General features: G+C 39.8%; 1 protein-coding gene across 3 annotated transcripts in view; it reads left to right on the forward strand.

Annotated features, from left to right (window-relative positions):
* The window catches only part of LOC6653098 (LIM/homeobox protein Lhx1), a 56,932-nt gene extending 29,791 nt beyond the window's left edge, over positions 1-27,141 (forward strand). Inside the window, exons 4-7 of one of the 3 annotated variants that reach the window (XM_023181376.2) lie at positions 12,783-12,973; positions 13,196-13,414; positions 25,875-26,139; positions 26,403-27,141. In XM_023181376.2, coding sequence (XP_023037144.1) covers positions 12,783-12,973; positions 13,196-13,414; positions 25,875-26,139; positions 26,403-26,818 — 1,091 coding nt within the window. In that variant the 3' untranslated portion in view covers positions 26,819-27,141. Of the gene's footprint in view, positions 1-12,782; positions 12,974-13,195; positions 13,415-25,874; positions 26,140-26,365 lie in introns of all 3 variants that reach the window. The other 2 variants (XM_047011592.1, XM_023181377.2) reach the window with 2 other exon arrangements.
* Positions 27,142-27,707: the final 566 nt, after the last annotated feature.

A 27,707-nucleotide genomic window follows, 5' to 3' on the forward strand; every position in this document is an offset into this window, starting at 1 on the left:
AGGGGCTGGTAGATTGTGTGGATTTTATTCTGAGGTCGAAGCACAAATCCAACTGTCGAAACCAAAAGCACGAGCAGCTAGTGCAGGTGGCATTTGTTCAAAGCGGTTAAAGATGTGGAGGATGATGATGATGATGGTGATGGCGATGGGGGATGGGAAATGGGTCGGGGTGACTGGTGAGAAAACAGGTGCTTCTTAAGGGTGGCTATGCCAAAATGTGAATTGAGGCTATATATACAAAACGGAAACGGAAATGTGAGGAGCTTTGTGCAAAATCACGTCTCAGAGTGGGGAGGATGCCACCAAGATCATATAGAAAAAGGCATGTTGATGCCAGGAACTTGGGCAATAGTATGACGGGCAGAGGGGATGAGGGAGAGAAGCTTAAGACTTTAGAAATGCTTGAAACCTACTCGAAATCGATTCGATTTCGTTTCCTTTTAACCAGCTTCCTTTTACTTTAAGCTTTCGTTCCATTTTTAGCTTAAAGTCAGAGACTTGTTTTCCTTTTGTGTTGGATTTACAATCGATTGTATTCCTTTTTTTATTCTTCTCCCTCTCCCTGTCTCTTTCTCCCTCTCCCTCTCTCTTTCTCTCCCTCTCCCTCTCCCACTCCCACTCCCACTCCCACTCTCGCTCTGCCTTCCTTTTACCCAGTTTTATTTGGCCTTATCGCCAGCGTGAGATCTTTGCCATTGGTTGAGTTTTCGTTTTTGTTTTCCTTGAACATATATCATGTCATATATGTGTACTTATGTCTATATATTTAGACATATATATGTATGTATATATCAACCACCCAGAAACAGCCCAAAAAGGGGAAGTACACACACATACACATGCACGCACATGAAGAGAATAAGAGAGAGATAAACTGACAGCGTCAAAGAAAGAGAGGCCAAAATAAGCAAATGTATGAGGAATTCTTTAATACATTTCTTACTTTAATATATTCTCAATAATAATTGTGATTAGTTCTATGTGTAGAGTTGTTGTTGTTGTTTTAGGCAAACAATTCACCGAACTAATCCCTAGTGGGCAATAAGAACATTTGAAAATACAAATACTTCTCATTTGAAGTACTTTGATAGTCATATGTGACTAAGTAGATAATAATATCGGGTGTTTTAAAGTCAATTTGATGTGAAACTCCTAACTGAGAGCCCATGGAGAGGAAAATGAATTTGAAACACTTTCAAATTGGATGCATTTTGACTGAGTCAGACAGTCAGTCGGTCGGTCGGTCTCGCTGGCTGACTCACATTCGTGAGTTTTCATATTCTGACTCAAGTCCTGAATGCGGTTAGATCATATTTTGTGTTTTGTGTTTTGTTTTTATCTTTGCATTTTGCTTTTCAAGCGAAAAACTTTATTTTCACGCGCATTACGCAAACTTAGAAGCCGACGAAACGCAGACTGTGAAAGTTGGGTCTAAACCGTTTGTTGTCCCCCTCTCCATCCACAGACCGATACCCTTGCCCACTAACTTCAGCCTAACCTGTCACTCTCTTTTGCTCTGTGTAAAATCCCATTAAAAATGGCTTTAAAGTGGCTGTAAAAAAATAAAGCCAAACTACAAATAAAATAAACATAAAATGCGCACCAAGAGCGGGCTTTAAAAATAGGAGAGGGAGGAAAAAAAAATATATATACATATGTATATGTATGTATGTACATATAAACAGGTTAAAACTTAAGTTTGTTCCACCTGAATGACTTTGGCTAAGCGAAAAATGTTTTGTTTAAGAATTAAATTCCCTAAACGATTGCAAAAGCAACAATAATATGAGAAATCAAGAGCAAGTATGTTGAGGAAGTTTGGTCCAACAGATATTTTAGCATTCAATAAATACTCTAGAAATGCAATATAATTTGTTGTACAACTAATAAATAAATTGGTCAACAATCAATAGTATTATAAATAAGTTCTGATCTCAGCAAAAGCCAGGCCAGTGAATTCCCTTGCTGGTCCATTTCAAGTGGGCCACAAAACGGCGAACAACCATCCTCCTTCCACTCACTGCCACCATTAAATGCACAATTCATTTGCGCATAAATTTTGGCCGAGTGTCGGGATTTTTTTAATATTTTTTTTTGCGCATTTTGTTTTGTTACTGAACGATTTTTTGTTTTTTGTGTGTGTGTGTTTTTACAGCCTAAAGTCGGGCTCATAAAGCCAAAGCTGGGCCACAACTGGGTTGGCCATAAAAACCGAGAAACTGTGACAATTTCACGGGCGTTCATCGAGTACCTCTCGCTGGATGCCCCTCGATGCGCAGTTTGCCCTCGCACGGGCAGTTAGCCCAGTTGCCAGCCGGGCCAGGACCCGACCCACGCGTCTTGCGCGGCGCTATGCAAAGTGTCACAAATGATAAACGCTATAAACACAAATAAATAAAAGAATATAAAGAAATACAATAACAAACGAAATGAGGAGGCTCTTCCTCTCCCGCTCTCTCGCTCTCTTTCGCTCGGTGACTTTCAATGAATCAAAAGTTATGAGACGCGGTTGCTGTTTGGCTTATTTATTAGTGTCACAAATCGTTAAAGTCTCTTTCTTTCCATCTCACATTTTGCGAAATGCATTTTTCGGGCTTACATGTTAATCGATTTGCTATTGTTGCCCACATGGCCGTAGCATAAGGGGGTAATATCGGGTCGACAAGCAAAAGAAGCAAATTTCATTGGTAACTAGAGCAAAATATGAGAGAACTGTTAATTAGTCAAACTCAGTTAACTTGACTAAATTAGACTTGGACAAATCTATTGAGAAAATCTTGAAAACTCGTGTACATAAAAGTAACCTCAATCATAACTTTATCTCAACATTTTTCAACTATATTTATCTGGCTAAAAGAAGGCAACAAAAGCGACTTGAAAGTGTTGCTCAATTGTCCTCAATATGTTAATGAATTGCCATTTTATCGTAGTTTTCATTAATAACTATTCGTAATTGAATTGATCCTGGGAAGCCCCTTCTCCTCGGAAACATGGTCAATAGGAACTCAATGTTGACGGCCATGACTACTACAATTGTTGTTGTTTTTGCTATTTCAGTTGCCTTTGTTGTTTATGGCCATAACATAAATTTGTAGCTTGCCGCGTTGCTGGCTGACAAATATCGACTGTGATTTATAATTTTGAACTTTAGTTCGGTTGCTGATTTGTCTTTTCTTTTCCTTTTGTTATTATTATTTTGAGCCGTTTTATTTTTCTTTTTTTTTGTTGTTGTTATGGCTGTGTACATGCAATCCATCAGCAAAAATATACCACAGATCTGGTAAAAAGGGAAACAGACACACACACGCACACGCACACTCACACTCACACACCCATCTGACAAACAGACAGAATTTGCTTTGAAATTGATATGTTTGACAGGCTTCAACAATAGCCCAGTTGGAAAAACAAACACAAACTGAGAAAAAAAAAAAACACAACAGCAGCAAATCCAGAAAAGAAAATGGGAAAACAACGCATGAAAAATAAGATTACCCAACACACACACGCACACGCACACACACACACACACACACACACACACACACACACACACACACACAATGGAAAGAGGGCAATGATAGCCCAAGGTTCGTTTGGTTTGATTTAAAGTTGCAGAAAAACTTCTTATGAAAAATATGAAAAATTGTACAATTTACTCAACTGGATAACATAAACAGAAGTTACAATTTGCCTTCTTTTGGATCTTGGTTAACCGATTTGGCCAACGTTTACAGTTTACTTTCACTTTCGGCTTCTTGGGCTAGGCGGAAGTCTAAAAAAGCAGAAATAAACGTCAATCTGAGATCGGCGCAAACCTTTTTTGGTGCTTATTGTTGTTGTTGTTGTTGCTGTTGTTGTTGCTCTTGTCATGTGTGGCTTAAAACCAGACCAAAAACCTCGTCTCGCCCTTTCTGTCTCATGACCACAAAGTCTACCACAAAAACGACTTTGGCTGCGGCTGCTGCTGCTGCTGCTGCTCGCTTCGTTTAATTTTAATCCGTAAAAAGATCTGTATTTACAAATCCCCTACGAGCCGGCCCGGTTCGTTCTTAATAATCTTTCTAGGCGCGCTCTGATCTCTGATCTACCGAACTACAGATCGCGTGGGCAGGTAGAGGGAACAGCAACAAAAACAACAAACGGCACCAACTTCTTGAATGATCCGACATCGAAACCCGCTGAGGCTTAGGTACGCTTTTCGACACTTTGTTTGGCACGGTTTAAGCCAATTGTTAATCACCAGCATCAGGCGAACGGGGACTGAGCCTCACCATCCTGAAACAGAAACAGAAACAGAAACTGAAACTGGGACTGGCATTGGTATAGAGGGATTAGGATTGGGCCTGGCCATAATCCCAATTGACAAAAAGTCAACAAAGCGCATCAAATCATTTGCAATTCATGCAGATGAGGAATACCATGTGTGTGTGTGTGTGTGTGTGTGTGTGACTGTATGTGTGGTCGCTATTGTCAACAATTTGTCAGATGAAAAAATGTCATTTATTGTCATATGATGTAGAGCAGTAGATCTCCCATATAGAAAAATGCCTGCAGCTAAGTAAATAAATCACTCACATTCTTAATTTAGCGAATTTTATTAACAATTTGATTTTTGCACGTAGAACGTAGAAATGAACAGAACAAGTAAGAAAGTAAATCACTTGGAATATAGTTTAAGAGGTCATTATAATTACACAAATTGTTAAAAATCTAACATAAGAATGAGTATGGGTTGAACTATAGTTAATAGTGGTTAACTTGATTGAGCAACATAAGGACGTCTATGTCAAATGAGTGTGACTAAAATTGTATAAATAATATCAACGTATTTAGATTACAATTCGAAACTTTTAATTTTCTTCGAACTCTCAAGGCAATTTTTGTTTTGATTGGCATTACACAGAAACCCCTAACAGTATTTCCATTGCTAGATGGAAAGAAAAGAATAGGATTCTTTTCCAGAATGTAGTAGTTAGATAAATCCTTTGGTCGGGCTAACTTCCGCAGAGCCGAAGTTTGTATACTCTTGCTAGTTTTCTGTTTCTCACTTTATTTAAAAAGTCGAATTTCTGTCAAAAAACGGTCTAAATATCGGCGCATATAGCTTATCGGCATGATATACATATCAGATTTTGAAATAAATTTCTTAATTAATAGATTATTAAGTGCCTAAATTAATGTCATAGATTGATAATGCCATAAGAGGTAAAAAAGCAATAATTTTTCATTCCGTTTGTTCAAATGGGAGCTATATGATATATTCACCCGATCTTGATCAAATTTGACACAACCATTGATTAGTCTATTAAATATACAGATATATATGTACCTACAAAGATTAATTTTCATGACAATCGCTTTAAAAATAAACAAATTTATCGAGTACTCCATTCTTGACCGTTCGTTAATATGGGAGCTATACGATATAGTGATCCGATCCGGCTGAATACTATATAAGAGAAGTTTGCGTTGATATGTACATACACGTTTTCATGCGTGGCCCACTTCTCACCAAAATCAATGTACCCTCTCTGCAAGGGTATTAAAAATGAAAAATAAGAAAAGGGGCGTTCGTTGGCTGTTAATGTTTGGTTGGCTTCAAAATATACGCTCTGTTACCTTTTTGGCAAGTTTTTGCTACCGTTTGTTGTTGTTCCTCTTATTATTATTATTATTATTTTTATTCCAAGCGGCATTGCCACAAGCGACAAGCGGCAACAGCAACAACAACAACATGAATAAAACCGGCCGTATTTGTGGGCATTTGTAAAGTGATCCTTTTTCTGTGGCTGTGTGTCTGTGTGTGTCTGTGCGTGTGCAGGGACTAAAGCGACCTTTTTCTGATGCTACTGCTAGCCCTAAAGCAACAGGATTTCCAGGCCCAGGCCCAGGCTCACAAACGCGTTGAGCTGTGCCAAAAAGGATTTACGGTGCCCATCTTTTTCTCCCTCTAACTCAATTGGTCGCTCTCTTTGCATCTATGTATGTATTTGTCTCTCTGTTGTACAATATTTAAAATGTGCTTTTCCCCAGCCCTTGGCATCCCTCTTGCCTCTTACCTCGCCCTTTGCCGGTTCGTCCTTATGCTTACATTATTGTTGTTTATACTGAAATTGATACCAAGTTGCGGTGTTTCCCTGCTTGCTCCTTAGATACCTTTCTCTGCTTTTGTTTTGTGTTTATTATTGTTATCCTTGTAGCGCACTCTCTCTCTCTCTCTCCCTCTCTCGTTCACTCTGTCTCCCCATCTTCCATTACTCTGTGTTATTCTTTCATTTCAACGCGTCGTTTGCAAACAAAAAAGGAAAAAATATAACAAAACAAAAATGAATGTAAAAAAGCAACCGCAAAAATAAAAGGTGAGCTGAGCCTCAACAAGATGACAGAAGTATCAACAATGAAGCAAAAACACTCACACACACACACACACACACACACACACACACACACACGAGAAAGGTAAAACAAAATGGCGTCACTTACAATTGAAGTGTAACAATTTGTTATAATTCTTTTGAAAGTCTAAATGAAAAAGTATTTTTCTTCAAAGATTGCGTAATAGAATATGATTTAACATAAATGAATCTCTTGCTACAAAAGGAGGACACATAGAAGTCCTTCATCGGTTATATATACTCTTCTTCGTCTGCTCCTCGATATTAAGTTAAGCTTTCTTCGTATCAATTAATTTAAAATGAATTATGAAACTTGGTACTCCAAATTCCAGGGTATATTAATGTTTTCCTAGGAAATGTCAATAGCAGAAATAGAACGGGGAACTTCTTTCTCCCTCCCTCAGCGCAAATCATCAATTTCAGATGTCAGTTTTGAGTCCCTGTAAGTGCTTGTGTGTATGTGTCTGTGTGTGTATGTTTGTGTTGGCATTACGATTGACCAACGTCACGTCAAGGTCACACAGTTGCCAGTTTGGGGTCAGTTGTAATGAGTATCCAGGAAGTTTGAATTCAATGTGACCAGAGTGGAAAACTTTGCACTTCATTCGTATTTCTTTGTGTTGTGTTGCGTGCCAAACATTTAAAATTTATAGACACCCACACACAAACACACAAATATACGTACACATGTATTAGAGATCCCCTCCCATCCTTCCCTTAGGCCACTTGGCCTGCTCAGTCAAGTGGAAAACGCAAAGCCCTGCCCCTCCCACTCTTATTACAATCTAACCATCTATCCATCGAACCATCCAAGAGCAACCCCCAAATGAAGTTGCCTCTGCTGCCCTTTGCCAATTTTCTTGGCCGGTTTTTCCTTTTACTTTTGCTTTGCCAGCGTTTTTCATGCTTTGATGCGGCATAACAAATTGTTGTGGTATTTGTTGTTATTGTTGTTACTATTACTGTTTATAGTTGGTAGTAAAAACCCCCAACCATCCCTCCCCCCACACACTAGCTTACCCTCCTTCTCCGCCCACCCTCTCTCTCTCTCCCGCTGGCCCCATGAACGCATGTGTTGCCTTGGCTTTGGCATTTTGAAAGTTTTTCAAGTTTGGCATCGTCGTGTATTTGTCTCTACTCGAGTCCCGAGTCCAGAACCGTTCAATGTGTCAAAAACTGTATCTGACTTTCAACTTCAAAGTGTGGCCGAGTGCAGAGGGTGCAGGGGGTGCGGTGGGGCGCACTCATAGTTTGTTTGATACTTGACAAAAACAATAATATCAACTTGAACAAGTGCACTTTTCTTTTATTTCATTCGTTTGTTTGAAAGGCGTTGAAGCATAAATTGCCTAGCATATATGTACATATAACAATATTTAAAGGGTTGCCAGGCACATGTATGAAACGCCAGCAGGGTGGCCTGCAACAATAATTCTTTAAACGAGTTAGTTATCATTATAAAACGATGAAAACAGCCAAATGACAAACTAAAAGTGTTAAGTTAAAAAATTATACACGTTCATGTCTTTGTCAATAGGTACTAAACCTAAAATACCAGTCGTGTAACCCCAATGTTATTTTCCTTCGCTTTGGAATGGAATGACAAGTATGTCGCCTGGCTGCGACTTGATAAAGTGAGCTGAGGGTGTAGTTTTTGTGGTGTTAGTACATGGCATCATCATCCCGCACCATCCTTCCCCAGTGGCTTATTCTATTGGCAAAAGCAACCCCGAATCGACATAGACAAAGCGCACACACATTAATTTCGAATTAGTTTTGCATCATGTGGTTCACGATGCAGAAAAATCGACTCACTGGCAGCAGGCAACCTCATCCCACACCCCGACTCCCCCACTCTGGCAATCCACCTTCGTTTTCCCGCAGCATCAGCAGCAGCAGCAGCAGCAGCTAATGCCTGCTCCATTCGTAAGAATCCGATACCGACACCGACATCGACCGCAGTTCCAGCACAGTTCCAGCTGGGACCGTGTTTATGGGCAACTATTAAGTGCACAACGTACTGCGGGCATGAAAAATGCGGCATGGACGTGGAACAGATCGCTGGATTTTCTACATGAGCGCATTCTGAAAGTCGTCGTTGTCGTTGTCGTTGTCGTCGTCGTCGTCGTCGTCGTCGTCGTCGTCGTCGTCGTCGTCGTCGTCGTTGTCGTTGTCGTTGCGTCGTTGAGTCTCTCATCTCCATTCATGCAGAGAGCAAGGAGCTGGCGGTAAGGCGGAAAGGCGGTGAGAAGGTGGAGTCCAAGTTTGCTGACTGTAAAATTAGGTTAATTCCTGTCAGTGCGTTGCTGATTTGAATTGTCACACACACATACACACACAAGCAACGCACACGCACTCACCTCAAGAATAAGTAGAAGAAGAAATCTTGGCACCTGGTCCTCTTCCACATCTTTGGCATTGGATTTACTTTATTCTTCTTCTTATACATGGGTGTGTGTATGTGTGTGTGTGGTTTATTATACCATACACCCATAGGGTGAAATGGTATATTAAAGTCGCCAAAATGTATGTAACAGGCAGAAGGAAGCATCTCCGACCCCACAAAGTATATATATTCTTGATCAGGATCAACAACCGAGTCGATCTAGCCATGTCCGTCTGTCCGTCCGTCCGTCTGTCCGTCTGTCCGTATGAACACCTAGATCTCGGAGACTGTAAGAGCTAGAGCCACCAAATTTGGTATGTAGACTCGTGTAGTATGTAGAGTGATCAAGTTTATTTCAAATTTTTGCCACGCCCCTTTCCGCCCCCGCAATTTAAAAAAAGCGTTTATCTCAAAAACTATTTCAGCTAGAGACACCATATTTGGTATGTATATTCTCTTAGTAAATGCACACATTTTGTAAGTGTAAAAATTTTGCCACGCCCTTTTCCGCCCTCGTAATTTGAAAAACTTGATTATCTCCCGTATCTTTTTACCTTATGCAATCAAATTTGGCACACTTAATACTAATATCCAGCAAAATACCAAATTTGATCAAAATCGGACAAAAAACAGTCGAGTTATGCATATAAACGTTTTTCCATAAGGCCGGAGTTGGCCGTTGGCTGGTGGGGGCGCTAGGGTGCTCGTATGATTGAGTGAGCGAGATACTAAGATATGCTTGTAAAAAGCATGTGAAAGTGCATTTGTTTAATAAAGTTGAAATATTTGCTTTACTGGTGTATGGTATACCTAAGTCGGCGAGACGTCTTACTTACTTAATTTTTTTTATTTTTTTGCTTGCCACATTGACATCAGTTGACGTTGCACGTTACCTCTCCCAGTGTCTCTGGGTCTCAGACTCGATCTCGGCTTAGTGCGACGACTCTAATCCATAACTGAATGCTCGGAAACGGTCTGACTGTCTGTCGGTTGGCCGCCGTTTGCAGTTGCCACATTTTTGCTTATGACAGTTACGCAAGAAATGCCATACCACAGACACGAAAAGTCAATGCGACGGAGGCAAAAAAGAAACGCCAAATCTCTCTCTCTCTGCCGATGGCAGGTTATGCAATATCATAATCCAATTGATATTCAAATCTGTTTAGCATAGACCAAGAAATGCAAAATTGTTCGCAATTTCAGTACTTCCAAAGTTAAAGAACAACAGCAAAATTAGTTAACATTTTGACCCCTCAATCGGATCAAGATCCTTGATAAGCCACTGGGTTAAGTCCTTAAAGATGTTGATGCTTAGTAAGCACGTCTAACATTTCAGTTCTGATTATCAAAGTTCAATTAACAAAACCTATGAGATTCGGTTCACTTGGTCATCCTTCTTCACCATAAACCATAGATATAGATTAGATACATATTTAAGATAGTAAGGCCCAAATAGGTGTTAGCTTTTTTACGACTCTTTGTTTATTGATCAAATTTCTATTTAGGAGCTCCAATTGACTCTTTTGTGGGACGAGATGATTTATCAAACTGCTTTTTGTCAACCCAATATGAGTGAAAAATGTTTGGGGTGGGGTGCGATGGGGTGGTGCACAAACTGTTGCAAGTTTTTGCCGACGGTTGTCGGTCGTCGGTTGACGGTCGTCAGCAGGTCGGTTGCCAATTTCCAAACATCGCACTTGACTATGCAAACAAATGGCAAGTGGGCCTGGTCGATGGAGGTTAGGCCACCCGTCTCCCCCTGTGTCTTTTGGGCTCATCCCCTTGACAATTGGCAATCCAAGTGCACCCCCTGCCAGCATCCCCGAATGCTCCGCCGCAAACGCTTTGCCCAATGTTTTGTTTATTTATTTGCCTGTCTGTTTACTTGGCTGTCAGTCAAATTTACAGAAGAGGATGCGCGAGTGTAAGGACAAGAGCCAGGGCTCAAGGATGCTGTCGAAGCCTGCACTTGTTCGTCTTCGCTGCCGTTTGCTGATGTTTGCATTGAACAAACACAACTGAGTGGAAGGTTAAGATAGCGGGGATTTTGTCAAAGGGCGGGGGCCACATCAAGCAGGGGGAGTGAAATATTTTTCTAAGCGAAAAATGAGTGTTTGAACTTTTATGGCTGCCGGGCAAAGACTGTGTACTGTGTACAAGTATAAAATTTTTTGTTGTTCTTCTCACATTGAGGGTGGCACAATGTGCATTGAGGGGTTGCTTCTTGTTCTGAATGGCATAATTGCTATTGCTACAACAACAATTACACAAACAACAAAAATGCTGAAGCCCAATCCCAAGCCCAGTCAAGAACGGGAGCAGGAGCAGGAGCAGAGAGAACGATGCTGGAAGCGAAGGTTAAAGGTTTTTGTGGCAATCAAATGAAGTGTTCCTGAATGGTTTTCAAAGTTAATTTGAGTGATGCTCGAGAGCCAGTAGTGCTGGTACTGACAACCCCTCCGCCACCTCCTCCGCCTCCAGCCTCTTTCGTCATCCCTTTACCTTCTCTCAGTTGAGTTCATCTAGCGACAGCCGCGTGTTTATTAACATGTGTTTACAACAACTTAAAGCGCCCATATGGATTCAGTGTATGTGGGACTGGGCCCTGGCAACTGGCAGCTTGGCAGCTTGGAAACTTGGTAGCTGGCAATTGGGTGGAGGATTCTCGATATTTGTAAGCGATGCTGGTAAACACTTCAAGTTTCCGTTTCGTTTCATTTTTATCGCTTGGCCTTTGTTGTTTTTATTGTTTTGTTAGTCCTTCATCTTGCTCCCATTCTCCATCCTCTACTGGTTGTGGGTCAATTGTGGTAAAGAAGCATAAGAGAAAAGGTGTTTTCATCTAGACTTGGACTGTTTCCCTACCAGTTTATGGTAAACTTCTTTGGCATATGTAAATGGTTTATTTGTCTTTGCCTTATCGAAATGTATTTTAAAATACTTTATACCAATATTTCTTAATCTACTTAAAACTCTCTTCGTTCTCACTAATCAAGTCCTTTGCTTGAAGGAATACTTTATAGTTTAAACAAATTTAGCATCCAACCCAAAGATGATTACACTTGCAGCTGTGTTCCTTCTATGACAAGTCCAAATCCAAGTGGAAAACCTACTTCAGCTTCAACTCTCAGCTGGTCAGAGCTCAGAATGCATTAAGCTCTAGTCCTCTTTCCGTTTCCCGCTTCTCTCCATTCACTCCTTCCCCATCTTTGTCGATTTCTTCTTGCTTTTGACAGGTGGCTTGGCATATGAGATTTGTCTATGTGAGGTTTTAAGAAAGACTGGGCTGGCTGACTGGCTGGGTGACTGGGTGACTGATTCACCACCCCTAAAAAAACTGCATTTGAGCCGCATCTGGTGCGCATTAGATTATGCATAATAAAGTGTAATTTATTTTGGCAAGTTGTTGGATAACGTTTCGTTTCGTTTCATTCTTTTCTTCTGAAACAATTCCCAGAGGTGTGTGTGTGTGTGTGTATTTGCTTGAACACAGATTTCAGTTGTGCTTGGGTGGGAGAAGTGGGTGAATTGCTATCCAGCGAGAGGGGGCAAGGGCAGTTGCTAGTACTACAATATAAAGACAAACGAATTGAACGATTTTTAGAGTGACACGTTTCAACGCGCCATATCGCGAAAGGAAAGGACTCGTGTCAGTTCTTATCTGGAGCAGAACCAGAAGTACGGGGCCGAGGACATGAAAGACGCGTGTCAGCATTTTGCATGGACGGGCCAACTGTGAGATAAGCGAGTCCTTAATCAACTTATAAAGAGACACGTGACTGCCGGGAAGGCGGAGGAGGGTTGGCGGCTACTTTAGACCATGAAATGGTGACACGTGACTGGGGGGCACCAGTTACTGGGGTCGTTACTGGCTTAGTCCCCGGCGGCAAATATTATTTATGGCAATTGTATTTTAAGTGGCTCATTCTGTGTATTGTACATACAACAAATTTGTAAATCAAAGTCTCTAACTCACACTTCTCCATTCCTCTCTGCAGATTCAATAATGGGCTCAGCTAGTGAAGATGATGACGATGATGATCCACCACACTTACGAGGACCGGCACTGGGATTGGGCGTACTCGGTCCAAATGGACCAGACTCAGCAGGTGGACCATTGGGCACCTCGGATATATCAGTACAAAGCATGAGCACCGATAGTAAAAATACGCATGACGATTCCGATCAGGTAAGCGAACTAATATGTTTCGGAGATCATTAACCACTTGGCCAAAGCCAAAGCCAGAGCCACAGCCACAGCCAAGAAATGAATGGCCTGATGTGTGTTTGAAGTTTGCTTTGAATTTTGTTTTTCGTTTTGATTAATGATTGGCAAATGATTATAAGCTAGCCACTACCTCTCTCACTCATCGCCTCCCTCCTTCTCTCTCTCTCTCTCTTTCCATCGCAGGGCTCCTTGGACGGTGATCCGGATGGCCGCGGCGATTCTCAGGCGGAGAACAAAAGTCCCGACGATGCAAATGGCTCGAAGCGTCGCGGTCCTCGTACCACCATCAAGGCCAAACAGCTGGAGGTATTGAAAACGGCATTCAATCAGACACCGAAACCGACACGCCATATTAGGGAGCAACTGGCCAAGGAAACGGGACTGCCCATGCGTGTGATACAAGTGAGTGAAGAGTTCCAACAGATGATCTTAAAGATTCCAAACTCATTCCAAGCCCAGCAAATTTTAGCGTTAGCTCCCAATTTCTAATGCCAGCTGTCACGGCATAGAAACAAAAGAAAAATAACACATTTGTTCTACCCATCCGACTTCGATTCGATCCTATGAAATATGTATTCCAGCCAGAAAGTAGACAATCATTGCCATTTTTTATCATTTCTCCTTTAATAATTGTTAATCACTTTACTGTTGGCCAGAATTTTAAAGAATCTCTCTAGAAAGCTAAAACAAAAAGGTTGAAAAGACCTTACCATATATTGAGTTTTCTCTTCGAATTGTTTGCCAAACATTTTCGTCTTATTTCGCTTTTTACATTTTTTTTTTACCACATTGGAATGTGACTTTGTTGATGTTATTTATACCATACATCCAAAGGGTGAAATGGTATATTAAAGTCGCCAAAATGTATGTAACAGGCAGAAGGAAGCATCTCCGACCCCACAAAGTATATATATTCTTGATCAGGATCAACAACCGAGTCGATCTAGCCATGTCCGTCTGTCCGTCCGTCCGTCTGTCCGTCTGTCCGTCTGTCCGTATGAACACCTAGATCTCGGAGACTGTAAGAGCTAGAGCCACCAAATTTGGTTTGTAGACTCGTGTAGTATGTAGAGATATCAAGTTTATTTCAAATTTTTGCCACGCCCCTTTCCGCCCTCGCAATTTAAAAAAGCGTTTATCTCAAAAACTATTTCAGCTAGAGACACCATATTTGGTATAGGGGAGAGTGAGGCTAATCGGCGCATTTTTTTTTAACCCTTCATATATCCTGATCGGGAGCTCGTATCCTCTCATATGAGCACTTAAATGAAAGGTTAATTCATTGTCGAACTATTGTTCAAAGATACGTTTCGATATAATTTACCGTTACAAAGCTGTAGCGGTTTTTTCGTACATACCCCAAATTGGCGTTGTCAAAAATAGCGGGGCAATGTGGCGCATCGTTGTTTTACAAGTTTTTTATATAAAAAAAAGCGATTTAAAAAAAAAACTAAATATAGCTTGATATTAAAAAACTTGTTTTATAAAAAAACTTTTTTTTCACCAAATATGTTGATTGGTTTAGACTTTTAATTATGATTGTTCATTTCATCGTTTGTCCATTAGCTACCATTAGCTATATGATATACTATTCTGATCCGTCTGATTCTGGCAAATGTACTGTTTTTATCAATAACTAGTTTATATATCGGACTTTTATTAAAATATAGTTATGATTTTAAAACGCCATATTTAAATTTCAACTAGTGCGCCACTTTGCCCCACCCTTAGTTTTAGCATTTTAAACTAAATATTTTAAAAACGTGTGAATTAAAAAAAAAAACGAAGTGCACAGCATAAGTTAATACATGTCGGAACCTGTTTTAGTTAACATCTATCAAAATTAAAAATTTATTCAATGATTTTAAAACCAAAAAATCGAAAAAAAAATTGATTTTTGAGGTTAAAAATTACATAATCCCAAAAATTTCGGATACTACAAATTGGATACGTCTAAGTCTATGATCCAAAAATAGCCTACCAAAATGCGATCTTACGACACTTATCACTTTTTGGATCGTGCTATTATATTTCAAGATAATTTGACTGCGCAGGATTGCCCCATGCGCCGATTAGCCCCACTCTCCCCTATACATTCGCTTAGTAAATGCACACATTTTGTTTGTATTTAAATTTTGCCACGCCCTTTTCCGCCCCCGTAATTTTAAAAACTTGATTATCTCCCGTATTTTTTTACCTTATGCAATCACTTAAATTTAATACTAATATCTAGCAAAATACCAAATTTGTTAAAAATCGGACAAAAAACAGTCGAGTTATGCATATAAACGTTTTTCCATAAGGCCGGAGTTGGCCGTTGGCTGGTGGGGGCGCTAGGGTGCTCGTATGATTGAGTGAGCGAGATACTAAGATATGCTTGTAAAAAGCATGTGAAAATGCATTTGTTTAATAAAGTTGAAATATTTGCTTTACTGGTGTATGGTATACCTAAGTCGGCGAGACGACTTACTTACTTCATTTTTTTTTAAGATTTAATGTTTACTCGCTGGCTGAAAGACTTTGTGTTTTTTATTATATTTTTTGGTGTGTGTGTGTTTTAGTCTACAGTCTTTAGTCTTTGGGCTCCGGTCGGCCTCTGTCTGCATTTCATCAGCATAAAAAAGGCATAAATTAAAGCGCGCTTTGACTGGCAAATGTTTAAACTAAAGCAGAGCATTGCCATAGACGAGGCGAAGACTCGAAGTCGGTCTTTGGGTGGAGAATGGGGGTCGTCGCCGGACACGCTCGCAACTTTCAACTTAAGAAAAGGGAAATAAACAAACCAAAGAAACAAAATCATTAAAAACAGTCTGAGGCGATTTTCGAACAACGCACATTTTCTAAAATGTCAGTTGAACAAAATAAAGCAAAAGATGTAAATTGAGGAAAATAATAATAAATGGCAAACGATAAAGGGCAGGGATTAAGAGTAAACGAAAGTTCAATGTGCTGAATCTCCCGAGAATAGTGCAAAACAAAAACGATCTGCAAGTTGCATGCAACTAATTGGATGATGGACAAAACTGTGAAATGATTATGGGAATGTATATCTAAATGGGGATTAGGTAATGAATGCAGTTGAGGATGAAGTAGTTAGTCGTCAAATTGAGCATAAAATTTAGGAAAATAGCATGTCTGCATGGGACTAAAAACTATATTACATATATAATAGACAATATAGTTTCCCTTTAGCTTCCAGAGAGCCCTCTGATTAAATTGCCAACCAGGTTTTCCAGGTATAATTGAGAAAATGGGGAATCATATCAGCTGTATATAGTGAAGTAGCAGAAAGTATCTCGATCGTTATCATCGATTTTCTCAACGAATACTTTTACCATCACTTTGATGTAATAGAAGAGGCATAATTCGAATATGTTTCAAAATTCACTGTTGACGTCTACCCAATCACTCAAAATTCATTAGTACCTCGAAAACTCTACACACACTTCAATTCACACACTTTCAATAATGAAGACAGAAGAAAAGGTGTGTCGACAGCTCAGATCGAATCCACATCTGTCTATCCTTGTTAAAGGATACTCAGTGAGAGAGAGAGTGAGAGAAGTTAATTTGTACTAGTCTACCAGCAGCCTGTCAAGGATATCCGCAGCATATGTTTTTCTCAAACATCTACATCGTCATCATCATCATCGTGTTCATCATCGATGTGAATACAATGCACCTTGCTCTTGCTCCTCACTTTCAACAGGTTTGACTTACAAATTTGTATCTCTTAACCATAAAACCCCAAAAATGTTGGCCCTCCTCCATCTCGTCATGGACGCACAGCACAGATGTTTTACGAGTAGGAGAGTAGAGAATGAAATTAAGAACAGAGGATGAAAAGCGAAACACTTAACGGGGGATTACGCATGCGCACGGGTTTTTTTTTCTTCAGTTTCAGTTTTGGTTTGGGTTTTGGTTTTGGTTGGGGTGCCGGTTAGTGTCTTTGATGTGTCATTGGTTACAGTTAAAGGATATTTAGGCGGCATTTTTCACTTCTTTTGCTTTTCTCATTCTTTAAGTATTTTATTTTTTTCGTCTTTTGTGTTTGAAAGGCGACAAGTGTGACACAATCAACACCTCTTTATGGCTGGCTTACTTGTTTTTGTTGGTGTTGTCCCTCTTCAAATCTAAACGAAAATGACAAATGCCAACAACGTTGAAGAGGATGATGATCATGATGAAGATGTTGATGCTGGTGCTTAATGTTGTTGTTGTTGTTGGATCTTAATCGCCTTCTCTCTCATTCTATCTCTGGAGTCTTTCTCTCTTTCTCAATGAGAGAAGCGTACATCTCATCATTTGCATCTTTTGAGATTTCGTATTTGCAGCCTGAAACTTTCTTATTCTCCTTTTGTTGTTGTTGTTGTTTTTTTCTTTTTAGACATTTCAAGCATATCCCATAACAAGTTGTCAGCTGATTTTTTCTTTATTTCTTTCACGAGAAAGAAACATCTGTTTAAACTCTTTTGAGTAATCCGATCTGGGAGCAAAGAGTTGACTCTGTTAGTCAGGTCATCATCAGTTCATCAAAATCAGCAGGGTAGCCCAACCCCCACCCCCATCCCCCATTCGAACCACTCCAACCACTCGAGGCCTCCCATCAAAAAGATGTCAACGAAACGAAATGAAAGGCGAAACAATTTGTCTCTCACTCCTTCTAAATCGCTTGCTTCATCTGCTTCTGCCGTTGCCTCCCCCACCCCCTCTCCAACTCTTGCTCTCCTGCCAATGCCTGCCCGCTGTGAGTTTTATAATAAATTTGACAACAACAGCAACAGCCCCAGCAGAAGCAGCATGACACACAAAAATGAAGAGAAAGAGAGAAAGAAACAAAACTTCTAAAGAACTTTTGCCGACATTGGGGCCCCACGTTGGGCGCCAAAACAAAACGTACAGAATTCCTTATATTTTCCCCTCTTCTGATGGTTGGGTGTTTTTGTTGTTGTTGCTGTTTTTTATTTTATTTTAACTTGCTAAACTTTTGACTTGACAGGTGACCAAGGCAGAATTTTCTATAAAGTTCATCATCATCATTCAGCAGCATTCAAAATTTGAGCATCATGATCGAGTTCCCAGTAAAACCACACAAAATAAATCATCAGCATTAACAATAATCATAACAATAAACTGAACTGAATTAACTGAGAACTGAGCCGATCCCCGACCCACAAAACGAAGGGTGCCTTCCCATTTCAGCCGACTAAGTCAATAAAATTGCCATATAGATAGCTGGCTAATTGCTAAGACCGGAGTCGGAGTCGGAGTCAGCAAGGAGACCAGCGCGGGGAACCGACCCCCTCATAAAACTCTGAAAATGATTTAATGTTCTTTTGATGGTTCGAAAGAACTAAACGTTTTTTTATTTTTCGTTTTTTTTTTTCTTCAAAACAAGTTAAGTGAACATTTTCTTTCAACTGATTTTGAGAATGAACTCACGTGTATACACTGGTTTACTTGCCATTTGTTTTCAATACAATTTAATTAGAGGAGTTCTCTTGACTTTCAAGAATTGGCAAAAGGGGCTTAAAGGTTTGAAAACCGGGAAATATTTCACGTAATCAGAATGATTTATTCCCTAAACTAACTGCATTCGTCATAAAATACTATCCGAAAATAAATAGTTTCTACAAAGTAGAATACAGACTTATGGATAGAGTCCGTGGACTTAGTACAAATACTTAATATTATAGAACTGCCAAATGATTTAGAAGGTGGATTTCCTCAAGCTGATTTATCGATTCGAGTGGCGAGTGGAGTATGGCGTTCAACCTGTTCGGAATTAGTAGATCAGATCGCCCTTTACACTGCACAGGCAATAATATTTGAATGATTTAATCTTATAGCCTTTATTGGGTCTATACTCATGGGGCTTTGCTTTGGTTTGGTTTTTTGTGTTTTTGTTTTGTCGGTTTTCGATTTTTCTCTCTGCCCAGTTGTACCATGCACCCATAGGTTGAAGTGATATGTTAAAGCCACCAAAGTGTCTCTTATAAGTCTCTTACAGTGGTTTCTTTGGTGCATGGTATACGAGAGTCGGCGAGTCGACTTACTTACTTCATTTTTAATGCGTGCGCTCCATTTAAGCTTTGAAAAATTATAAACAAATAAACAAATGGAGTAGAATCGTGTAGAGGAAGAGGGACAGACAGTGGGATGGATGGAGCTAGTTGGATAGTGGAAGAGAGGGAGAGAGGGAGGGGCAACGGGAAATCACACAGTCGACGAAGCGCGGCTCAAGTTTTTTAATGTGGCATGCGTTTGCCCTGGCGCCAGATACAAAAGATATCCAAAAGATACACAATGATACAGATGCGGATGCGAGACTCGAATTTGTCAAGTGTTCCCCTATTCAAAGAAAAGAGTCCGAGCAAATGCAGAGGCGTTTATTTGAGAGCATTTTCAACTTGATTTACATTTTTGTTGTTGTTTTTGTTCTGTTTTATTTTTATCAAAAAGCAATGATTTATAATAATTTTTGTTTTTTTGGTTCGTTTGAAATGAAATCTGGGTCGGAAGTTGACAAATTTCGTCTAAGCCATACACATGTGTATGTCTGGATACACATCTACATAGATAGATCTAGTTGGATACATATATTATCTGCGTGTGTGTGTGTAGCGTTTAAATTGCCTTAGCTAATTAGTCAAAAGATACTTTGATTTGTTTTTGTTTGGCTTTTTCTGGTTTATGTTTCGATTCGAGCTTTTATTAATTGAGCGGAAATTGTTTGACAAATGCACAACGAAGACCAAAAGAACAATTAAGAGCTCAACAAATTATGCCATCTAAGCTGAAAACCGCAAAACTTGAAAGGAGATAGACCAAAGGCAAAAAACCAGAGGGCCTGGTCTAACTTCGACCGCGTCAAAAGTTGTATACCCTTGCAACTTTTTTGGTAACTCTTTCCTTACCTATAGCCTTCAAAGTGGAAAAACGTATTATCTAAAAAGGCTTATGTTTGCGAAAGAACGGCCTACAATCTTAGCATAGGAAATAATGAAGTTTTAGAACAAAGTCACAGTTTTCCACCGATCGTTCCTATGGGAGCTATATGATATAGTTACTCGATTTACTCGATTTATTAAATTTGGCACAGTTGTTTATTGGTGTAACAAAGTCACCAGTATTAAATTTCAAGGCTATAGCTCAAAAAATAACGAAGTTATTGAGAAAAGTCACTGTTCGTGACTTTGACGTTTGTATGGGAGCTATATGATATAGTGATCCGATCCGGCTGAATCCGAGATATACAATCCCTGCAGAATATACAAGCCTACATACAAAAATTCAGCTCTTACGGTCTAGGAGGAGTTTGCGCTGATCCGGACGGACGGACGGACAGACGGACGGACATGGTTATTTAAACTCGTCTCGTCGTGCTGATCAAGAATATATATAGTTTATATGGTCGGAGATGCTTCCTTCTATGCGTTGCACACTTCTGACGATGAAAATTATTATATACCCTTTTTGCAAGGGTATAAACACGTACTCATTCCTAAAGAAAACCATTAAAAAGGCACAAAAGCGGTTAATTTAACGCATTTACTTGAACAAGTAACCAGAGAAATGTATACCCACAACACAAAAGGAGTAGGAGGGGCAGGACGCGGTGGCGGTGGCGGCACCGGCAGTGGAAGAGGCGCCTAACCAAACATGACACGGCAAATTCATACGGGGTATAAAGGTAGTCGGATAAACGATGAGGAGAATTATAATTTCAACAACTCATCAAATTGCTATTAATTTTCGTAGGCCACATTTGAGTTTGTTGAGGCGCCGGCTAACCGAAAAGAAACAAAACAAAACAAATGAAGGGAATAAAGAAAAGGCAAACATCGAAATCGAAACCGACAACCAGCAAACTGGAAAAAAAGAAACAAAAACCGATACCCGAAAAGAAAAAGTGCACCATCATTTCAAGGAGCTGCACACACACACACACACGCACACACACTCTATGGCATACGCTGAAACACCTACTAAACTATGGGAAAAATAACAACAGTTTCAAGTCAAAGTTAATTATCTGTTAACTTCTCTTTGCTACTACACCCTGGCCCTGCCTTCCGACGCATTCTTCAGATGCCTTCGTCGTAACAGTAGTTGTGGTTTCATTAATGATAGTCTTCGATATGCCCATAGTCTGGCTTATACATAGTAACTCTACTATTCCATCAAGAGGGCCTGAAGACTGCCACGGTAAATGCAAATCATTGTTAAGAAGGCGGCAAGGGAAGCTACTTGAGCGGCCCAAACAAAAGGATAGCGACCAGAGATATCATTTATAATTGTTGCTTCTCGACCGCTTTTGAGCGATGAAAACAGTTCCCAATCCTAGTCGTATTAAGGCATCCTTAGACTAGGACACGGTGAAAGTCTATGAAACGTTCTCGAGTCTTTGAGTCGGAGTAAGACATTAATATTTTAATTTACTAATATGATAAGGATAAGCAAACTATACTGAGGTAAAGACTAACTAAAATAATAGATTACACTTCCTTCGCCCTCTCTGTCTCTCCCTCTCTCTGCTTCTCTCTCTCTCTCTCTCTCTCTCTCTCTCTCTATCAACACAATTGAACTTTATTTTGTTGTTTCTTTTTCACTTCTTGTGAATGCCGTCGTTGATTAGCTTTAAAAATTGTTATTGCCAAACAATTCGCTGGCTACGATTGTTAAATAAACCATCCGCACTTGGCCCCCTCCCCAACCGCCCATTCTGTGCTGCCAACTTGATTGTTTTTGGCAATTAAGCGTAGAGTAGCACAAACATGAAAAGCCATTTCGAATATGTATAAGTATATGTATACACAATGTGTGTGTGTGTGTGTGTGTGTGTGTGTATGTATGTAGTATAACAAACAAATATTGCCGCATCATAGTCAGCTAATTTAACAAAAGTTAAAGAAGAAATAGCACCGATTAGGTCCGGTGGGGAGGGGGGGAAAGGGTTAAAACTCCAAAAATCGAAAATCATGTCAATCAGCGATCGAACGTGTCACACATTTGCCAACAAAAGAAACAAAGCGAACAAAAAATTCACAAACTTCATCCAAACCGAAAACAAAGACAAGCACAAAAAAAAGGGCAAAAATTATATATGTTAACTTCTTTAATGGGGCCGCAAAATGGACAGCTAACGCCTTCGCCCTCCCCCCTTTAAGGCGTAGAATAAGAAATATATAAGGGGGAGGCAGGCACGCTGCCGTTTAACATAATTTGCTATAATTTTCAACACAACACAAAAAGGCAGCAACAAGAACAAGAGAGTAGAGTGAATGTTGTTGTTGTTGTTGCTGCTGCCAAGTGGCAGGGCCCCAAGCTTCAGCACCTTCTTCTGCCAGTCCATCCGTTCCATCAGCAATAATCATTCAGGTTGAGGTTCAGTTTCAGTTTTAGGTTCAGGTTCAGTCTCAGTTCGGGGGTCTCGTGATTGCTACCATGGGCCCATTATATTACGTTGTTTGCCCTTTTATGTCAGAGTCGAACCTATAATTTAACTAAATGTTCAAATTGGAAATACAACATTCATTTTGTGTTTTACTTTCCTTGTTGCGGAAATAAAATATTAGCCCTCAACTTTAACTCGAAACTTTTTCGAGTCCTCTTGCCTGCCTTCCTCCATCCTCCATTTCGACCCAATAAAATTGCCACAATTTTGATAACGTTATATCATCTCTCACGGCCCTTAGAGAGAGAGAGAGACAGAGATGGAGAGGGGGAGAGCGAGACAGCAATGATCGCGGTGTGGGAAAGGGATGCAAGTTGTGCCAAATGAGAATCGAGCGATTTGCCTCAGGCAGTCGCAAACATTCGAAAACTAAAATTAAAACATACATATCAAACAACAACAACAACGGCAAAAAATTGCAATTTCATCTGCAATTGAAAATTTCGTTCCTGCAAAAACACAAAAATACAAATACACGAGTGGAAAAAGACAAATAGAAATAGAAACTTTTATTCCATATTCACCCAAAAAGGCTTAAAAAAAAATGTAGGTAACTTATCCATTCGCTACTTTTCTCAGCGTACTTTTCTTTCGTCCTTTTCAGGACACAAAGGTTTGTACTTAATGGTATTTAGTCCCAAAATTAGCACTTTGGATTCTTTTTAACCCTGTAGTAATCATCTTTGTTGTGTGATTAGTAAGTTCTTTCCCTTCAAAGCGATGGATTAGATCGATAGTAAGAGTATTTGTCTCTGTGAATACGTTCTACTGATTAACCCAAGACCTTCCCCCTCATCACCACCATCATCTGTATCCTTCAATCTGTAAGCTCAATTTGGATTTCACATTGCGGTTAGACTGCTGGGGATGTGCCATAATGATAGAGCATATGGAAAGATGGAAAGAATAGTCTTTTGAGGTGAACAAAGAAAATGGCATCACCCCACCGACCTTATGCCTCACCACTTGCTCTCTTTCACAATACGACGCCCACATTGCACATTGCAGTTGGCCTTTTCCCTCCCTCCTTTTTTTCTTGTTTTTTCTTTTCAATGGTTGTTGTTTTATTTTGTTTTCTTTTTGTTTTGCGCCATTTGTTGCTATTTTTCTTTGTGTGTCGATGTAGGAAAACAATGAGGCGAATATGCCGCAGAGCAAAAAACAGAATATAAAAAAAACGAGTAACAAAAATGAAGGAAAAACAAACCAAACTAACCGCTTGCAAAACTATTGTAAATGCATATTTTAGTTTCATTTCTCTTCATTTTTTGTTGTGTTTCAATTGCTGTATGTGTGTGTGTGTGTGTGTGTGTGTGCTGGCTCTTTTGTTGTTGCGCATATGAAAATGAAAAATTATGTGACCGCAGGGCCAAGAGGCAAATAACGCATATGGAAAAATATTGTGAACACATAACGCTCAATATATGTATGTAGACAATTTTTCGAATTGGATTGGTTGCGTCTGCCGCCGGCACTGAAAATATGTGAGGTAGAACGAAAAAGTGTGTATCGAGAGATGTTTAGATAATACCCTTACAATGGGAGTACTTAAGCTGTGATCCAAAAGGAGTAACATCCTTCTCAAACTTCTTAGCCATTCGGATCTTGAAAGTGGATGCTTTCTGTCGTCAATTAAAGTGAAGCAACTTCAAAGTGAAATGACATCTGCATAGCAAGCGTATGCTATCCCGCTTACTCTCTTACAAGCTCTTGGGCACTCTAGCGCCGCCAACGGCCAAGTTTGCCTATTTGGTTCACTTAGTGGAAAACGTTAATACGCATAACTTGGCTGTTTTCAGCCTGATTTTGATGAAACTTGGTGTATTTCAATTTTAAACGCGATTAAAACGATAGTTAAAGTATTGAGGCGTTTCTATGTAGCTTCAAACGGACTGACAGATGGACGTGGTTAGATCGACTCGGCATAAGGCTAGTCCCATTCCTTTTTGGCGTCTTTAATATACCATTTCTACCTTTGGGTGCATGGTACAACTATAAGTTTTCGATTCAAATAAGATGATATTAGAATAGACAGAAAGACATGTGTCAGGATTATGAGAAAGCTCATAGTTTCAGTCAACAATACGGAAGACTCATCGGCTGGAATGGCAGGTAGGCAGTTTAGTGGCCTGTTCAGAAGGCATTCCTTCTGCTGCCATAAAGTCAAACGTAACGACCGTCGTCTTAGCGTCAAATCTGTTCGCTGAACATGGCCAAGCATTAGAATCTTTAACCTATGCACAGCATGTTACTTCCTTTTTATGTACATATATGCATCCTGTGTCAGTAAGTTTTCAGTTCTCAGGCTTTTGCTTCTTTTCGTTTTCCTCTTTTTTTGAAAGCTTTTCTAGCGAAATTCGTTGCGCGTACAAAATGTCAGTTTAAAAAAGAAAAAAAGGAGAGAATAAACGGCAAAGATTGAGGCTGAATTTTAAAAGCGGAGGCCCTTCAGACACCAAACAAAACGTACCAGAATACATGTGTATGAGTCTAGTCAAAATCTTTTTGGTTTCTGTTTATAAAATTCAAATGAACTTGCAGACAACCGGCGCTCATCATTAAAATTCACGCTTAAATTGCCTCCTAAAACGAAGAATACGAGTTCACTCTTGCTTGGGATAGGGATGGGGAGGGGGAGGGGGAGGGGGATTGGGGAATAACAGCTGCAGCAGGAGCAACGTTCTAATCCAAATTCATTGGAAACTATTTGCCAAAAAAAAAAAAAACAACCAAATGAAACGAGAAAAAAAAGAGATGAGCAACATAAATCAAAAAATTTCATTGAGAAAAGTTGCAAAAGTTTCGTTGACCGCAAAGATCATTAAAAACGCAAAAACAAAATATAGGCAGACATATATATGTACATACGTATATGTATGTATGTATGTGTATAACCATCTCCAGATATGAATATTAAAATGAGAGACAAAGAGGTATCCCGGTATCCCAGGATGAATCTAAAGACCAACACAAAAAGGTGCCACTAAAAATTTTGAAATATGTTTTTATTTTATAACTTTGCATGCTGTGCACGGTGCTTCTGGTGCAACCCAAAGTACCGATGCAGAACGTCATAAAAATGGAACTCCTCGGTACTGGCACCAGCATCTCCCCGTGTCCTCCGATCACCCCAATGAGCCATATCTATCTCACTCGAAAGTGGTGTCCTTGTCTCTGTCTCTCCTACCTTCGGTTCTTTTTGGAAGCTAATTTTGCAACGGCCGCCTGGTGCGGCGGCGGTAGCTTCAATGCCGACTGCAAACTACAATTAGACATGCGCCTCCACTTCACTTCATACCATCAGACATACACACACACACACACACACGCACACATCTTGAGCTCCCTTTTATACAGATATATCGACTAAACGGCCGATCTTTCTCTCTCTTTCTTGTCTTTTAGGTTTGGTTCCAAAATAAACGATCGAAGGAGCGACGCATGAAGCAAATCACTAGCATGGGACGACCTCCATTCTTTGGCGGTGCACGCAAAATGCGCGGCTTTCCCATCAATCTCTCACCAGGTGGCCTAGATGATGGCCCAGGGTTTCCCTACTTTGCTGCAGATGCTAAATTCGAGTTCGGCGGTTATGGTGGGCCATTTCATCCGCACGATGGTCCCTATTTTCCAGGACATCCCGGTGGACCGATGCCATTCAATGCACCAGGTCAGTTGAGAGCTCCGAAGAGAATTCCTAAAAAAGTTAAAGCAAATATTATTCCATACATTGGGAGTCAGAATTAAGGTCGATGGGGAGAATGTTGAAGTAGTTTAGATTTGGGTCACTCCAAAAGTCTCTTTTTAGTTCTATTACTTATTTTATATTTTTTGGTCGGCGGGTGGGGATTGTATTATGTCTAGCCTAGATCGCATTGAGAACTGATATATTTTAGATGTCTCACAACATCTCCTCTTTTCCGACTATTGCAGGCGGCCCCATGGATCACAGTGGCCCCATACCCATGGTGAATGAGTTTGGTCTGACGCCCGAATCGACATTTCTGAGTCAGGCTGGGGCACCGCCAATGCAATTGCAAACAGCTGTCGGTCCCCCACCACCGCCGCCGCCCCCTAGTGCCGAACACCTAATGGCTGCGCAGCAACAGGCGGCAGCCCAACAGCAGCAACAGCAACAACAACAACAGCAGCAGCAAGCGGCTCAAAATGCGCAACAAGCTAATCAAACGCAGCAGCAGCAGCAACAACAACAGCAGCAACAGTCCCAGCAGCAGCAACAGCAACAACAACAACAACAAAATGGCCCGCGTACCGCATCGCCCGAGTTCATGAGCTCGGCGAACTTCAGCGAACCGCAGAATATGCAAAATGAAGGTCTTGTTTGGTAATATACAAAACAGTTGGCAACGCGCCTGCTTTATCTCAAAAGAGAGTGGGAGCGAGAGCGAGTGAGAGAGCACAGAGACGATGTTGAAGAGTAGCGGTTAATGCCGCTGCCTCCCGCCCATTGAAGCTCTCACACACAAATACACTCTATAGCCATCTCGCTCCAACACACAAACAAATGCAAAAGCGAGTTAGAGAGAGCACGAGAGACACAGGGAGAGAGAGAGAGAGAAAGAGAGAGCGAGAGACGTAACGTATCGTATCGTATCGTATCGTACCGTATGGCTCCCTAACTATTCTTTTCTTTTTGTTTTTTTTTTATTATTATATTTTTTGTTATATATATGTAAATTATAAAATTTAAAATAAACAATTAAACAAAAAAACAACATAGACAAAAGTATAATTAAAATGGGCTTTGCACATAGAAACCTAAACTAAACTTAAAACAAAAAAAACCATCAAACACAAAACAAAAAAGAAAACGTAACTTTTTTTTTATTGCTAAAGAAATAAATTTAAAAAATACATTAAACTAAACGTCTTGTCTGTAATTTATACATACAAAAGAAAGTAACAAATGAAATATATGTATCTGTGTAAAAATAAAACAAAAAACATACGTAGATTAAAGGAATATTAAACAAAATCAGAGAGAAAATCTTTTTTTTTTTTTTTTTTTTTTTTTTTTTTTTTGTAAATTAGCACGTTTATTGATTATTCTGAATTTTTTTTAAAGGTTTTTTTTCCTATTATTAAATGAACCTATTATAATCGTTGTCTAACAACATAATCGTAAAGTGTAGTTCACTTAGTTAATAAGGTTTATAAATACTATACATATATACATATATAAGTATATAAATATATATATATATAAAATAAAAAGAA

Source organism: Drosophila willistoni, assembly GCF_018902025.1.
Source record: "Drosophila willistoni isolate 14030-0811.24 chromosome XL unlocalized genomic scaffold, UCI_dwil_1.1 Seg142, whole genome shotgun sequence".
Classification (NCBI taxonomy): Eukaryota; Metazoa; Arthropoda; class Insecta; order Diptera; family Drosophilidae; genus Drosophila; species Drosophila willistoni.